The sequence below is a fragment of the Vidua chalybeata genome, chromosome 13, assembly GCF_026979565.1.
Source record: "Vidua chalybeata isolate OUT-0048 chromosome 13, bVidCha1 merged haplotype, whole genome shotgun sequence".
NCBI lineage: Eukaryota > Metazoa > Chordata > Aves > Passeriformes > Viduidae > Vidua > Vidua chalybeata.
Genome location: NC_071542.1, coordinates 4379508 through 4397104, shown reverse-complemented (window position 1 = coordinate 4397104; position 17597 = coordinate 4379508). Strand labels below are relative to the sequence as shown.

Sequence of the window (17597 nt, the reverse complement as noted above, 5' to 3'; positions counted from 1 at the left end):
ATCTACTGATGATTTTTCTTCCCTTGTGCCAAAAAAAATCTAACTGCTTCAAGAGAGACATGAAGATAATCCCATTAGAGTGTATTTTAATACAATTTATGATACATTACTTTATCCAATATTTTATCTGCCTTTCAGCATTATTATACCCATTGATTGTCCCCACTTAGTTATGGTTAATGGTCTGTTTGTACACATACAGAGGAAGTTTTCCAACAAAGTATTAAATTCTAGAGAATGTAAAACCCCCACTAGGGACATATTTATGGTAATGAATTAATTGCATGATTTATTAACCAATAATCTCTCTATTGCATACCTTAATTGGAGAAATATGGAAATGTTCAAAGAAGCTGAGCATTGACAAGTCTGTTAGGGAAGACTCCATTAGCTCGGTGTTAAGTGCATCCACATCTTGCTGAATTAATTTAGACTGGTTTCAATATTAAAAAAAAAGGAAGTTAATCTAATCCATATATGTAATACAATTAATCATATTGTATCTAAATGTGTTTATATATATAAACAGTAGAAAGAACAATCATTGTTAAATACAGTTAACTAACTTAAATATGAGTGTACTAATGAATCCAGGAATAGCAAAAAAACCCCAAAAAACTCATAACAGACACAACATTTCTGGGTGGTTTTCCCATTTTATATTATATTGATATTCACTTAAATTCCTCAATCAATTATGGTCCTATTCCATCAAAAGTCTGTTTCTCTCATACATTACCCTTTGTCTTTCAGCTTCTGGGTCTGTAGATGGAGTGAAAAGTTCACTAAGTGCTCCTAAAAATCCTTGATCAATTTTCAGTGCCATTTCCTGGATAAGAACCATGAAGTACCTGAAATAGGAAAGAAAGTGTATACCTAAATATTAGATGCTTAGTCTACAAAAGTGAAGTCTTGCTGTGCAATGTCACATATTAAGATTTACAATCCACAATATCGACTCCCAGTTTATAGAGAGTTAGAAGTGCTTTCTGGCCAGCATTGCACAGCAAACAGACACACAACTCTGATACTGTAGTACAAGAAGGAAATAATTCTGATTACTAGAGAATTTGCATAACAGTCCCTTCATGTAAGCAGTCCTTATTTTCTAAAAGTAAGTTCCTTTTTTAATTGGAGATATTTAAAAACTCAGTCTCAAGTCAAGAGTTGTTTGGATAGGAGAACAAACTTTAGAACAAAGCTCCCTTCTAAAACATATCACATCTCTAAAATCATACTACAATGCACTGTTACACTCACTTGAATTGCAGGACTTGGCTGTATTCATTGAATCTAGTGATGATGCTGATGTCAATGAAGGGTTTTGGTTCTAAAGAGAAAAAAACACTTAAAAAATAAATTGCCAAGCTCCTATTTTCAAGGCTGAATAAATCTGATATTACTATAGGCTTTCTCTTACCTGAATCCAAAGCAATGGACTTGGGAGGGGCTACAGGGTGAAATACAACAGGAAACATTGATCCTGGTAATTGATTATCAACCTAAAAAATGATTGCATAATTACAGGAATATTTTAGTGACATGATAATCAAACACAGTTCCCATTTCAGAAGGCTTGAGTAACTTGTTTATAAATTGTGTTCAAGAGGAACACCCTACTTAGTAGAGGGGAAGGAGGAAAGAACAAAGGGATTACTCAGATATCATTGTGGAATGTAACTCATTCCGTTATAAAAGGTGAGATGGTTGCAAGTGTTGCACAAGGGATGCTTAGAGAGGTTCACACCCTCAAAGACTCATTTACAAGGTCTGCAGCTGATGGCATACATCAACTGTATAGTGAAAACCACCTTCAGGCAAAAGTAAAAACAAAATGAAAGATAAAAGAAAAGAGCGAACTTCCCCACCAGCTGGTGAGAAAAAGCACCAGGGTCCTCAATGAAGGGCAGCAAATGGAGATGAAGATGGCTATGATGATGACTCAACATTATTTCCCTCTAGCACTGGACACTTCTTGCCAAAGTGCTCTACTGGTAAATTTAGCAACACTATTAGTACTGACAAGACTATGCTGATCTGCTGCAAGTGCTGCACATTAATTCAGTGTTAATATTACATGTAGATACATTACTGCATACTATTTTAGCATATTTAAATGCCTGTTCTCTACTTCCCGTTAGGCAGGCAGTTTTTGTACTAAAGGTCTCTAAACCCCTAGATATACTCTCTAGAATGATGTTACACTTCTGTGTAAAAACTACAGTAAACAAAATTTGAAAAAGGTTGAGGTCTGTTTTAAGACACCAAAACACAGTTCTTTAGAAATAAACTCTCCATCATAGCACCCTGCTTTACATTAGCACACAGTTTTGTGGAATTCCTTCCATACTACTTCAAAATGCTGGGATGACAATCCTGCAATACTTTTCCATCACAGCACCCTCACTACTCTGATGTAGCGACAAAGCACCACATGCATAAGATTTGGAGATACTTCTTCACATAAATGAATTAAATCAAAGCCTTCATGTGTCTGCTTAGTTTCAAAACCAGAGGAAGGCTGGTACCTGCAGCCAGTACAACTGAGCCCGTAAGCTCCTTTGGTGAGGTGACTGCTTGAATTCAACCTGAATTCCTGACAGGAAGTTACGGCGGATGCTGCATCTGACTGGGAGACGCATTTCCATCGGAGACTTGCTAAAATTCACCTGCAAATATAAGAAAGCAAAGCTAAGATACAGTTTAATTTGGGAAGCAATAAAATGGTACATTACTAGTTAACACACTAGCAAATCAACCCTGTGGTTTTCCTTATTATCAGATCACAAGGCTACTGAATTTCTGCATATAATTAACTGCATGGAAAGTAGTGAAAATCACCAGTTAGTCTGACAAGAACATCACACTGTTTACTTGTCCAAAGCAGGAACCTCTGTGTCATCTAAGTAGCTATTTCTTCATGAGCTATATATTACACTGGCATAATTAAAGATATTTGTATGCAGCTGACTACTTTCCCAACTGACGTTTTCCCCCGATCCTGAAATTTTTAAGTTATGAAAAGCAGAAGCATAAAGCTCTCCTTTATTGAGAGTGAAATGCAATGACCTACAGATAAAAGATTTGATACCATGTTTTAACAATGCACTACCGCAATGGTCAAGTGTCAAGTATTCAAAGAGCTGAGGGTATATACATGTTTTTCAAATGAAAGGATGATATAGGAAACAAGCCTGACCTATGGTACTATAAAATGGTTGTATTGGACTTAGCCATTTGAATACACTCTTTATTATGGAATACAGGTATGTATAATTCATGTCTGAACAAGCTCAGGTAAGTGGATTTATTTTCAGAGTCCTTGAACACTGCAGGCTCCTTTACCATATCAAGTAATGGGAATTGCACCTTATTAAGAAGCTAAAACCAAATTTTCTGCAAAGAATTTAGGGTATATACTGCAAATATAGGTTCACAACTAACATGCAGACACCAAGCAATCTTTTCTACCACACAAAAGAAAAATCCTTTGAAAGTCTTACTTCATAATATAACCCTGGATAATACCTCAGTACTGCCTCAGTATCACAAGACAAAAATATTCTGCTATATAAAATGTGTAACTATTTAAATAAAAATCTTGCCTCCTGTTTCTGTTTCTCTTCACACAGCATCTATCCCAACTTAGCAAACAGAAATCTGTTTTAACTGTTGTACTTGTTCTGCAAGCATTTAAACACTAAAACTCAATACATACCTCAGTATTGCTGTCCAGTTTATGCCAACCAGGACCTTGGAAAGCACTCTTGGAGAGATACTTTTGATATGCTTGTTCCAATAGGTTTATTTGCTTTTGATTAAATGGTTTCCACTTTTGCCTTGGTTTCCGTTCCCAAACAACATCAGAACTGCAAGACAAATAAAGTTAACAATTTTAGAGTACTTATACTTTTCTTATGCATGCAAACTGTGTAAAATATATTTTTCTAATTTATCAGGCTCAAAAAACCCTCTTATGTCTTTTTTTAATGTAAGATAAAAAAAAGAGGCAGTTAAATCCTATTGGTTCTAATTCTACAATAGGACTAAACGCAAAACTTAATTTTAATTAAAAATGCTTCACTTAATTTAACTTGAAACATATCCCCTTCAACTCTATTGCTAAAATTATAATACACTGCCAAATTTCGATTATTCAAAGGAATATTTACAATTCCATGGGCAGTACCTAGTAAGTCCTATGTAAGAGATTTCTTTTTTATTTTCATTGTTAACTAGAGAAAGTCCAAGACTATGGATCGACAAGTTTATTTCTTGATCAGGTTGCTCCAGCTCCTCTGCTTGTCGTGCTTTAGAAACCAGGGCCACATCATCTGTGAAAAGGAGCACTCGCTGCCGTCCATCCAGGAAAGACACCCAGTGAATTTGAATATTTGCATTGTAAGGGAACTGGCCACAGTCATCCTGTGTCAGGAGGAAAAAAAAAAAGCATATTACATGAGTAAATCCCTGATGTTGCTCTATGTTTATAAGCAACACAAACCAGAACTCTGTATTTTTCCTGTTTCTTTAGTTTACTGCATTGTCCTGACTTGGTTGCACCTTATACTCTAACACTGGAAAGAAGCTGAGGTTGGGATATTTTTCTCCCCCTTTTGTAAATGAAATATTCCAGCAATATTTATGGTTTAGAATAATATTGGAAATCATTAGGAAACAAAAGCCTTCAGAGCAAAGCAAAATCTTGGAATCTTAGTAATGGCAGAAGAAGGCAATAAATCATATACCATGAAATAGTAAAACCAGTAACATCTCTGCTCTTCAAAAGCAGATACTCCTTATTTTTAATTTGTAAGGCAAAACTGAGATAATTAAAGCCCTTTTCTCAAAAGCCCCAAAGAATCATGAATGTAACCATAATTATATGGTAAGGAAATTAGTTTTAAACTAAAATCATTTTTAAATGTGAAAAATTTGACCCAAGGAAGTGCTTATACAGTAAAGCACACTGTAATTGGTTCTGTCTGAGTTTAGATGTATAAAATTAAACCCATTTCCAGTACAACTTAAACTTAAGTTTGCTTTCCTGTCCTTTCTTTTGGCTAGCAATATTTTTCAGCTTTGTCAACTCTGTGCTACTCAACAGGAAAACCAAACCACCTCTGAAGAATTCGTTTTAGTGTAAGGTGCAAGTGGGCAGCTAATTAAAGACAGACACACTGGACTATCAAAACATCTAAAATCTTGCTTCTTGACAGTAGCTGTAAGTCTCCTACAGGATGAGAGAAAGTTACTGAGGAAGCTTTCTCCCAGATAGTTTTAATTTTGGAAGAGCCCTAAATTGGTTCAGCATTTGCTTCTCCCCTTACGAAATTTACCTTAAGTAGGTCATGTTCACCAAAACATTGAGAGTAGCCCCAAGTCAATTTTCTTGGTTTGGTTGGATCCGTCCAGGCAAAGAGGCATACTTGCCTTGGTTTCAACTCCATTTCCTCTTGTAATCCACTGCAGGTTAAAAGAAAAGGAGAAAATAACAGCATTCACTGGTTAAAAGTAGTGATGGAAGTGGTGCAAGCAAACCCCAGTGGTAACTACTCCACCCCTCCAGCAGTGAGGCATGAAGGGCCTAAGCTATTCATCCCAGACAAGTCCAGCTGCAGGTACATCAGCTCTTGGTAATACCCATGTGACATCTTACCTTAACCAGGATATCCTCAGTTAAACAAGCAATGGTGAATTGTTTCTTTCACATACCTCTGTTTGTATCTGAGGGAGTCCCAGGGAGTGTGGTTCACAATCAGAGCTGGGGCAGCTCCCTCGTGGTAATCCGTGAAGCTTATCACAGTAGAATGCTCTGAGACATTCACATCTACCAGCAAGCCTCCATTCTGGAGAGGAAGTTAGACAAAGCCCAACATTTGTTCTATGCATTAATTCAAGTTAGAACTATGATAAGCATTATAGCCAAAGACTTTACTGAACATGGTACCTTTATAAACACATTCCCTAATGCTAGGCTAAGGTTAGTTCTGAAATGATAATATTCTTCATTTGAATCAAATTAATTTAACCATGAACTGTGTGTCTCTAACATGTAACAGCTTATCAAGAAACCCTAAAATACCTATTTGAACAAACTGAAGGCACCCAAGACATACCCTCTGCAAAAAGCCCAGATGTCAAAGGTGCAGTGTACCATTGTAACTTAATAGCAATAGAGCTGTTCAGTTTCCTGTAAGCCTGTCACAAGTAAATCAACTTGACTACACAGCTATGAAAACATTAACAACACCACAAACTTGATTCGTAACTTTTTTAATGCAACAGAACTGAAGAAAGTGCAGTGTACCCATAACTTAAGGCACAAGGTTTTGATCTTGATGATTTCATTGAGTCAAGCTACCACAGGGCTAAAATGGAGAATTAACAACAGACTACACAAAGTCAGTCTCACCAATTCTTCAAGTTTCAGCAGAGTACCATTATCCTGAGCTTTAAACAGGAATGGTTTGGATGAGCTTTCACAGCCAACTACTCTTACACAAAGTTCACCAGATGAGTTTTCAGGCCAAAATGGAAGACACTGTAAGACAAGAAATACACGACTTTAACATTTCATACATGTTCAATATGGTAACCCAGCAGTAAAACAGTCAGGTTTGTGTGACTGAGACTATTTCACATGCCTTAGTTCTTAGCCAAGTATCTCCTGATGAACACATCCACATCTACTAACTTACCTAAACTGAAGGATTTGATTAGTGTACCAGCACTTGCAACCTGTACTGTTCAAGATCCCTTGGGATGTGAAATATCCATGTCATGCCACCAGAAGAGACAGCTTCCATAAGAGAACTCCTCTTCCCTTAAGTGACACCTAAACACCAGTTGTTTGTCTACAGCGATATCAAAAGGAAAAAACATGAAGCATTACCTCTGAAGCTGAGATATAATTCCATTTATTAGTTGGAAGAGAACCATCAGGACCAATTTCTCCAACTTCAAGTTCCAGAGAAGATTTGTTTGCTATTGTGTAGAATGGAGTGAAGGTAACTATCCTGGTAAGATTGAAACGGCTCATTCTGATGCTAACTCCAACCTGTTGAACATGGAGAATTTGAGCAAATAATCAATGACAAGCTAAGAAGAAAAGTCAGGATGAAAAAACAGAAAAGCCAAGATCAGGGTAATTACAAAGCCTAACACACAACACTCCTGTTCCTTCCACCTGAAGTAAAAGCACCAACCATACAGTAAAATCAGCAGATTATGCAACACAACTAACACAAGAGTTAACTGACAGCAGTAGCATTTTGCAGCTGTAGCTTTTGTGGGGAAAATGCACCAGAAATCTCTCTAGAGTAAATCATGACAATTTAAAATTACCATTATCACCAGAAAACAGTTAAAGAGTACATGAAAACACAACTCCCCATATCTCTTTACTCTGCTCAGTTGTGGAAATGCAGTCTTGAATAAGGAGTGCAGATCTAAACACTTGCAAATAATTGTGAACAATTCTCTCCACTATGCATGTTCATCATTGTATTTTCGAACAGCCAAGTACTATATGTTTGTGAAAAGTCAAGCCAAAAGAACACAAAGAACTTCACAAATCACTGCAATAAATCTTACCAGGTAGTCCATGTTATTAGCTGGACACCTGACACATCCATAGCTTCCCACAGTATCAAGGGAAAAGCTGCTGGACCAAGTGCTAGTCGAAACACAGAGCTGGATCTACACACAAAAAACAATAACATGCAAAGTAATTCAGTAAACTCATTTTCATTCTGTGGTTCATGCATTATAGAGTGCCATTATATCACATATAACAATGTAAAGACAACACTTCAGTGCTTTTAACACCTTCTATAAATTAGGACAGCCTAATAATGTAGTATCACTAGTCATATTCTGATTTATTAATCTGTGATCGAGTTCTGGGAAAGATGTTACAGTAAAAGGTATCAAAGCAGAGAAGTCCTCATTGACTCATGCTCATGACAGCACACATAGATGGGGAAAAAAGGCCACCACTTTGGGTGCTTCACAAACTTGAAGAGATGGAAGGAAATAATCAAATGAACCATTTTCAACCATTTCTTCAACTATTGTTAGGTAAAAAAAAGTTATTTAAAAAATTCTAAATTCAAAAAAAATTCCAAAATTTCTTTTTTCAAAATCCAAAAGTATTCCAAAAAACTTCTACTGCAGTACTCTTCACTTGACCTTGTAAACATCACATCACACCAAAATCAAAACAAAAGGAATGTGTGTAACACAAAACAGAATATTTACAGTGTGCATTTTAAATGTCCAAGTACCAAAGAAAGCAGCAGTCAAATTAAAACCTTCAGACTTAAAAACTACATAAAAATATTCCTTATATAAAAAATGTGTGTTTTCTCCCTCAGAACATGGCCTAAAGACTGCCATCTAAATTAAGCATACCTTGTTTTTACTAAAAATATTTTTCTTTTTAAATGAAAACAAAACAATATCTCTGTAGTCTGCTGGATGCTTGATGTGAGTGTCTTCAGCTCGGTACTGCAGAACTCGGGAAGTCTTGTTGATAATCCAGTAGGGACTGAACACAGACAAGACCATATGGCTCCCGATCCACCTCGAATGGATGTAAACATCCACCGTCATCTCTGAGGCACAATGACATGTGAAACGCACAGGAAAAAATTCAGACATCCCATCACAAATTTTAAGATGGCCATGCCAGTCTTTGCCTTGATATTTTAACAATGCAAGCTCCATTATTTCTCCACTGATTCTTGAATGAAAAACATCTGCAGCACTGCCTTCAGTTAATTCATGGTCTTCTGCGGTTCCCTGTAGCAAAATTAGACAAGGCAAATCAAGTTTTCAACTCATAAAATTTAGGTGTTCAAGAACCAGTATTTTATTCTCTTGTAGGATGTACATTTCAGATACCTCAGTAACCCATGTCCTAATCTCCAATCACTTGAGATTGATCCTGTGAATAATTTGAGATCAACAGCACTTTACTTGCAGAGCAGTACAGACCCCTTAATTCTGGATCTCAGGAGGGCAAACTAGTTCTAACATATCCCGTTTCCACTCCCTCCCTCTCTCCTCCATAATTTCCAAAGGATTTTGGCAATGATTTATTATTCATATTCTTACAATACTGAGTGTAACACTGCACTGGATTATGCTGCAGATACACAGTCAGGATTTTTCACACTGAAAAACCCCGAAGGCAGAAACTTCCCAGTTCTGCCATACTATTTGGTAGCACAACTTGGCTCAGGCAGTAGCATCCAACAACAATAGCTTTCCTAATTTTTACTGATAAAACATTTTTACTGATAAACACTATATTTAACTGTATGGAATAGTAGCCAGGCTTGATTAGCCCAGGGATGTGAAGACAATAAGCACAAACCCCTGTACAGGTACAGTGACTTCAGAAATAGATATGAATTACTGGTTTCTAGCTCCTCAATCAAGGCAACAGCACTCTGTTCTACATTCTGTTATTCCAAGTACTGAAGTACAACGGAGGTGAGGAAAACTGGGAATAGTGCCATTGGGATGTTGGACAGAAGTGAAAGAAAGATATAAATGAATGTCACAGTCAGTTATGTAAGTAGGACAAAACAGAACAAACAAGGATGGTGGTTCTAAATGCTCGCACCTGTTGCATTTACTGAAATCACTCTGCCTTAATGAAGAAATACTAGATACTGAAAATACTGAACAGACAGGAGGAAAACGGTCTGTGTAGCATTCTTCAAGGATTCTTCCAATTTCTGTGAGACCTCACAATAGTCACCAGTAAAGAATCAGTGTCAGAATTGAGAGAATTTGCATTTTAGAAAAAATAGAAAGAATTTGCATTTTAGAAAAAAAAAACTCTAGAAATTACAGGTGCTTTCTCTTATACCTCTTCTTGCGAAGCTAAAGACAGCTTGCAAAACACAAACAGAATCTGAGAAGAATATAAAAGAAAAAGTATCAGTACCAGATTCCTGTTAAAGGAGCAAGCCAGAACTGGTCAGGTACACACAAATTTAAAACAACTCCAAAACATCCATAATGAATTATCAGCCTCAGTAATTTACAATAAAAAATACAAAACCCAACATTCAGCATCTTCCACACTACGTTCACTTTCACTTCTAAGTAAATGCATTCTTACTCAAAACCAAGTAAAGGATTTACAAATAAAACCATAAAGTAACTTACCTCAAGTAAAAATCTCAAGGAGTATGGTAGAAGATTCCTCACAGTCAGTGTAGGGCGAAGGTGGATAATGTAGGCAGGATCCAACTCCTCTACAGAACTTGAAATAAAATTTAGTTCATCAGGTACAGCTGTTGAGCTGATTATTAGAGGCAAGAAATTGGTCTCAGTGGCTGGGCACTGTAACAAGCACTTGACTTCATTGCTCCTGTGTAGTTCTTCCCTCCAGGCAATGTAAGTTGTAGACTCCTTGTACTGACCCTCAAATATTCCTGTTGGTTGGACATACAGACGGCACCTGTAAGAAAACAGCAGGAATTGTACACAATGGCTTTTCACTGCTACCTAACTTCATCCATTTTAAAGTCATGGCTAATATTCTGAAGTGCTTTTGCAACACACTAATTACCTAACAAAGACAGCACTTTAGAGTTTTAGTCCAGTCAGGAAGACTTTCACATGCAAATTAAGGTTTCAAAACTAATACTGTATTTGTGCTGTATCAGGGTCACAGACACTGGCTCTACACAGCAGAGAAAATGTACCTGTATGAATGCAAAGGAACATGAAACTCTTCTTCTGGCTTGGATATGCCAATTGGCTTCAGCAACTTGGAGCCTTTAGCCAGCTGGTAGATCACAAACGGAATTGAGAAATGGTTCTTGATCTAGAATCAGAATGAGTAATTTTTCATTACATTTCCATGGTACATATTTCTAAAGGGAAAGGTATCAGTAACAACAAGGAAAGCCAACATTAGTAGATTTAACCAAATTCCTCTAGAAGACAGACTTGAGGTGTCTTAATACACAAGTATATGAGAAAACTCTATTCAAGTCCCAAGAATTGAAAAACATGTTTAAAATGTCACGTAGCATAAAAAGCATCCCCAATGCTGAGGATATTAGAAAGCCAAACAGAAAAGGGAAAACCAAAGGAAAACTCATGTAACAAACAGAACAAAATACTTTGTAACTGGCCTTTAAGTAACATTTTGGAAAAGTATGATCTCGAAGAAATGCATTAAGGAGGAAAAGGAAGGTGACTCATGGAAGAGCAGTGCTTTCAAGGGTTGGTTTCTGTGGCTGGTTTTTACCTGCAGAGGGGAGCGCACAGTAATGACCTTATTTCCTTCTGCAGCATCGATCTGCACCATGACGGAGTCCGGGCAATCGGCACCATCTCTAATGCTGTACAGGCGGCGGCCTGGCTTGGCCACGGGAATGCTGAGTACCTCTTTGTATCCCTGAAGTTCTGATCCATAAAAACAGACAAAAGTCTTGATCAGCAACACAAATCACATTACCATTTCTTATTTGAACAGTATTTAAGCTACTCAAAACTCAGCAACAACCAGAACCGAAGTATCCCCTGGCAGAAGGCCCTTAAATGGTACTCAAGTACCACTGAAGGAAAGCTTTGGGGGCCAAATGCTCCTCAACTCCACAACTTTAGATTATAATTTATACACAGCATGGGAAATACTGCAAGCAGGTATCAAAGGTATTTGTTGGCTGAGTTAATGAACACAGAACAAGCCTTGTATCACAACCAATTAACTTCATATGGGATGTGCTAGAAAGGGAAAAACTCACTCAGATGATTACATATTAGTGGCTACTGTCATTTGTTTTCTTAGGAATATTTCCTGGCAAAGTTAAAACAGAATCATAACTGGTCTCAAGTAGCTGAGTAACTACAGAAAGCCAAATAAAAGTAGTGATAGGAGAAATGGAAATCCTATTTAACAGGAGTGGGAACACACAGGCCTATGTCACAAGGGCCTCTAAGATGGTCTACCAATGACTCCACTAGGATGCCTTCCAATTCTCCCAAGGGGTAGAAAAAAAATATCGCTCTTTTCACAAGGCCTATGTCACAAGGCCCTCTAAGATGGTCTATCAATGACTCCACTAGGATGTCTTCCAATTCTCCCAAGGGGTAGAAAAAAAGTATTGCTCTTTTCACTTTCTGAAGAACTGGAGCGGAGGAATTTTCCATCTTTTTAAAAAGCCCAGTGCCTGTTTTGTGGTGTTTTTTAAATTGGGATCAATATTCAAAGGTAATTCCAACACAACACACTTGACCTGAATTTCTACCACATTGAATTGAACTCCCATCTTCCCACACACAGGCCTGTCATAACAAACAGCATTCCTTAGCATAATACCTAAATTTAAAGAGAAGACAGAGCTTTCCTGTCGGTGCAATGCAGACAATCTTCCTCGCTGGGGTGCTTCAAAAACAGAGTATTCCAGTTCCATGCTCTGACCAGTTTCTATTTCATTCACGTTTTCTTTTCCAACTGAACCCACTATCCGAAAATTTGAGCTGGGAAGCACTTTGAGAGAAACACCCAGAGCATTTTTCACTATGATAGGTGCTGTCTCTTTAAAGGAATAGCCAAAGGTGGATATAGTTGCTTCTGAAAATGCCTGTAAAGAACAACATATACAGTGTATCATACATAAACAGCCACAACATACCTATAAGGGCTTTAAAAGACAGCTCCCAGCAACTACCTTTGTAAAGAGGAGAGGAATTATATACAGCAAGACCTATGTTTTGTATAGTAGTATTTCAGGCAAGTACAGGTTACTTCCAGAGATTCAAATTTCATTCTGTGTTTTGCAGAAAATGTTGATGCTACAATAAAGCATTCATGCGCCTCACGGGGAATTTTTCCAAATCTTGGGTTGTAAGAGAAACATAAGATCTGGGACATAGAAGTCACAAGGAGATGGAACACGTACAAGCTCCAAATTCAATCACAACTTGTACTTACAAACTTTTGTTTGGTTACACAGAAACCACAGTAACAGACTGCCAATACAGACTTACAGTGTAGGCAAGTACTTAGAGAACTGCTGTTCATTCAGAATTAAAAAAATAAATAGACATAAGTCATATTCTGTAAAAACAGCTTGATTTAGTGACCAAATTTTCCTCAACCCAGACAAAAAAGCTGGGAAAAGCAGCCTCGACCATTCATAAGCATACCTACTATCACAAGAAAAATAGAGGTTAAAAGTATTTTTAACACACAGGACATTCTACTCCTGCAGTTTAAAGGCAAATCCGAAATTGCATACTTTTCTTAGTATTCAATTAAGCAAAAAATATGGAAAGGAAGTAAATTTCTGTTTTAATATTTCAGAAGGAGTATTGTAGGAAACAGCTGTGTTTATTAGAGCGTTTTGTGTTTATTTAACCTGCACATATGACACTTCCTTAAGTCCTGCATAGGCACATTTGCTGGTCTAACACAGAAGTTGCTTCTTTCAAAAGATAACCCCATCTTTTTGCTGAGCCTAAAGGAGTCATCTGAGTAAAATTCCTCAGCCCTTTCAGGTAACATTTCTCAGAGCTACAGAAGAGGCATTGACTGGCAGCCAATATAATTCATAAAACAAAAATAAACCAGAATTTCTCATGGAAGCACATAACTGAGCACTTTCTGCCTCTTGGGGTTACCTTGGCTAGGTTACTGAACACAGCAAGACAACATTTGGATATTGTTATATTCATTGTGTCCATTGAAGAGATGTTAATTGCTGTTTGTGGCTCAGGAATAACAATGAAATCATCCCCAGGCAGCAGGCTTCTCTCCTGGACAGGGTTAGTCTTCATCTAAAAGAAAATTCTCATTAGACAATTACAAACCTCTAGGTTACTTTCTCCTACATTGAAACAGGAAAAAACTACTTGACTTACACTTGACAATTTGGCAAGCAAAGTAATATCTACTTTGCTTTGTAAATCTCAGATGCTTTAAACAAACATGGAAATTTTATACCAACCCAGAAGGCAAGTTACTTTCTCTTCTCTGCATGGTTACACACTTCATTGTGTCCATGCACTGGTAATTCACATTATTCAGAAAAACCTTAAGCTCTCTGAAGATTTTTTTTTTCCTCATGTAAAACTGCATAGCTCCTTCAAGCAACAGCATTCAAACAGTCAATGCCCCATACAACTTTAAAGTAATTAAAAAATAGCTGCCTGTACAAACCATTTCACATAATGTCAAGTATCTTTACATACCTCCAGCTTTAAATTCCATTGCTTCTTTCCTCCTTTGACTCGTTCAATAAGTGGCTCCCACACTGCATAGGTTTCATTGTAATAATGAACCTACAGAAATAAACAAAATTAAATAAGGTATCTAAATACAAAGCAATTGTTATGAAAAAACATTTATAAGAAAACAACAAATCTTAATTTCATGTTCTGGAAGTCTAGTATTAACTTCTAATGTTTTTAAAAACTAATACACAGAAGTGCAATATATCATATATTTTTCACAAATTACACCATTTTTCAAGAGTTCATTCCCTGGCTTACTTTGAAAGCAATCAAGCATCCTGGTAACACCATATCTTTTTAACACTTTCAAATAACAATCAAGTCTCTTATCTTCCCCCACATGGTTTGAGAGAATGACTTTGTGACCAGTAACTTCAATGCCACAAGTACTTTATAGTACTATGAAATAACAATTCGTTTGAGCCAACTATAGTCTGAATCCAGTCCACTGGAATGATTCCTCTAACTCATAGCCAACACTAATTTGCTTCAATCACTGCAAATCTGAAGAGAAGCTGTGGACTCAAAGAGTTCTGGATGCTCCCTGTCAGCTGTTTTGCTCGTCCCTCGTGGAACCACAGTGACTTCCCCCAGAGGTACACAATTAAGCATCCAAACTCCACCATGATATGCACACGTGCCAATGGTAGGAGGCTACTTATATATCCAAGAACAGAATGAAAAATGAGGTAATTTGGTAAAATGACAAGGGGTAGTAAATGCATTGCATAGAGCAGCTGCACATCTGGTTGTATGAAATTTTAACACGCTGTCTCCGTAAGAGACTTTCACCATCTCAGAACTGTATCTCATTTTACCAAGAATGTAACTTCTACACTTACCAATAAACACAATTTATTGCTGGAGAAACAAACAAAAGGAAGGGGCAATAAGAGTTAAATATGACTAATCAAGTAAGCCAAGCTCATTGTTCACACAGCAGAACTCGAATATGCAAAAATACAGAAACACAGGACTGGATTATTTCACATTACATTTGCCATTAAAATCTATTGACTTTCAACATTCTGTACAAAGCATGTTATGCTTACTCGCCTGACTAAAGAACTCCTGAGAGCATTTCAATTTAAACCTATTATTAATTCAGTACACATAAAGTATATTAAAAAGTTACTTGAACTCAGGACCTCTGCAGAAGTGTTTTAAACTGCTAACAGTTTGACCCCACATACCTCCAGTGACATATCAGCAGTGACCTCCATCAGTGAGGACCAGTTTTTAAGAACACCTGAAAATGTAGATTCCACTAACAATAAAGGGACAGTTCGATGGCCCAGACCACATTCCAAGGTCATCTGAACCGATTTCACTAAAATATCAAATTTCTCTTGCTTCAGAATTTGTTCACGGTCCTTAAAAGCTTCTGTTGCTTCTGTGGCTATGTCAACACCAAGAAACCAAGCATTGCACTCGTCTACAGGCTTCACTTGCCACAAATTCTCAGAAACTTCAGTTCCTCCTCTAGAATCCTCTTCTGTTGTTTTGGGTTTTAGGGCAGCCATAATGGTCACAACAGTATTCAAAATTATTGGCGATATCTCAAGAAAAGAAAAAAGTCTTCAATTAAAATACAAAATCTATGCTAAATGGAAATAGCAAACATGAAAAGTCTTTTAAGGGATGCAACTTAAATTTCCAAAGAAAAGAATCCATTAATGGACCTCCTCTTGTTTTCCTTTCCTGCAAAATATCCCAAAAACAGTGGTGGCAGCAGCAGGGGGAAGAGTTATTTTGTAACTTTGGAGGGAAGTGGTAGGAGGAATCCTAGAATCTGAGTATTTAACTTATTCCTTTTTAATCAAGGGACTGTCAAAATGACAAACACACAATGATTTTTTTCCAACACAGAGCAGTTCTAAAATGCATATTTCTGGAATTAAACTAACAGGGAAATAAAAAATGTAAATAATATGCAAATGAAATAAATGTTTTTAAAATTTTTAAAAATAATAATAATTTAGACATAATGTCTTTAAAACCCCACACCATGAAAACCAAGCTACAGATTAAGAAATGTAGCTGTCCTTCCAAAAAGAATTTTAATAATCTTACCTTAATAGTTAGTTCCTCTATTGTTACTGCCACAGTGTGTAACCCTGAAGTGTGCACCATATTTTCCATGACTAAGGAGCATGGTCGTAACACCTGAGTGAAAAACAATTTGATTATTAAAGTGACTCCTTAAATCTAACCTTTGCATAAGGTCTTGTATTTTTTCACTCCATAGGCCAAAGAGGCAGCGATCCCATGAAGCAACAACATGTTTCAGAGTAAAAACATTCCATATAGTGCAACTATTCCACATCCCAATTTGCACAAGCACCATTTTGTACTGGAAGTTTAAAAGCCAGTGAGATAAAAGCTTCTGACATAATGCTTAAAAACCCAAACAAAAACCCAAAGACAAAACGAAAGCCCAACACACAGACAGTGATAACATTGTAAAAGAAACCTGAATCCTTAAAAAACCTAAATGCATAAGGAAAGATAAGCACATGTGAGATGAAGCACACAGGCCACCTTTGTGGCTCAGTGCTCCCTTGGCAGGATTGTGCCAATGAAGTTTCAGACAAAAGGCTGCTCAGGACTCTACTGCAACAAGGAAACCAACAGGCAGTGAAAAACCTGCAAAAGGTCTTGGGCTTCCAAACCCCTCATACAGTTTCTTCACTAAGAAACTTTTAATGTAATTTACAAATGTACAGCACGGGTTTCAGACAGAGCTTTAAGTACTCAAGTCCTGCACCTACGAATAAATGATTCACCTTTAAATGACACAGGCCCCTCCTCTCTTCTGAATAATCAATGATATGAAAACAGAGTTGTGAGTGCTGTAGATATGCCAGCTAAGGGATGTGCCTGCCACCCATTCTAATTGTTTTTTTCATCACGAAACATTGGTTTCCTTACCGTAGTAACATTCTTGCCTTGTTTTTCTTTGAGAAAAGCACAGGCCAACACTTTGAAGGCCTTCACTTGAGCAGTCATCCTTTGTGCAAGTTTGTCTGATGTCAGAGAAAAGTCACATTGGAAGGAAACTTTTAAGGCAGGGGCATCAGCATTGGTCAAATTAGCAACAAATACAATTTCTGGATCCATAATCACAGCTTTTACAGTCATGTTTGGCCGTACAGATATCTCTGTGAAAAACAAGTTTAAAAAAACACCTTGAATATAAAAAACAGAAAGAGGAAAGCTTTTACTCTGTCAGTAGCCAATCTACACATCCCGAAGAATAAGCTAATTTATTAAGTCTGATGCCAAGACAGCATCTTGAAAACTTTTGGATGAGTAATTTTCAGAATGAA

At 37.1% G+C, this 17597-nt stretch overlaps 1 protein-coding gene across 1 annotated transcript in view; it reads right to left on the bottom strand.

Moving 5' to 3' along the window:
- Window positions 1–17597, bottom strand: part of VPS13C (vacuolar protein sorting 13 homolog C) — a 74762-nt gene that overhangs the window by 15031 nt on the left and 42134 nt on the right. Inside the window, exons 52-73 of the mRNA XM_053954915.1 lie at window positions 17200–17429; window positions 16342–16434; window positions 15462–15827; window positions 14227–14316; window positions 13657–13812; window positions 12353–12617; window positions 11279–11436; window positions 10728–10849; window positions 10186–10480; window positions 8416–8805; window positions 7597–7701; window positions 6896–7060; window positions 6416–6544; window positions 5716–5849; window positions 5340–5466; window positions 4190–4425; window positions 3719–3869; window positions 2529–2669; window positions 1421–1502; window positions 1261–1330; window positions 740–851; window positions 320–433 (exon numbers count right to left, since the gene is read on the bottom strand). Coding sequence (XP_053810890.1) covers window positions 320–433; window positions 740–851; window positions 1261–1330; window positions 1421–1502; window positions 2529–2669; window positions 3719–3869; window positions 4190–4425; window positions 5340–5466; window positions 5716–5849; window positions 6416–6544; window positions 6896–7060; window positions 7597–7701; window positions 8416–8805; window positions 10186–10480; window positions 10728–10849; window positions 11279–11436; window positions 12353–12617; window positions 13657–13812; window positions 14227–14316; window positions 15462–15827; window positions 16342–16434; window positions 17200–17429 — 3731 coding nt within the window. The remainder of the gene's footprint in view (window positions 1–319; window positions 434–739; window positions 852–1260; window positions 1331–1420; window positions 1503–2528; window positions 2670–3718; window positions 3870–4189; window positions 4426–5339; window positions 5467–5715; window positions 5850–6415; window positions 6545–6895; window positions 7061–7596; window positions 7702–8415; window positions 8806–10185; window positions 10481–10727; window positions 10850–11278; window positions 11437–12352; window positions 12618–13656; window positions 13813–14226; window positions 14317–15461; window positions 15828–16341; window positions 16435–17199; window positions 17430–17597) is intronic.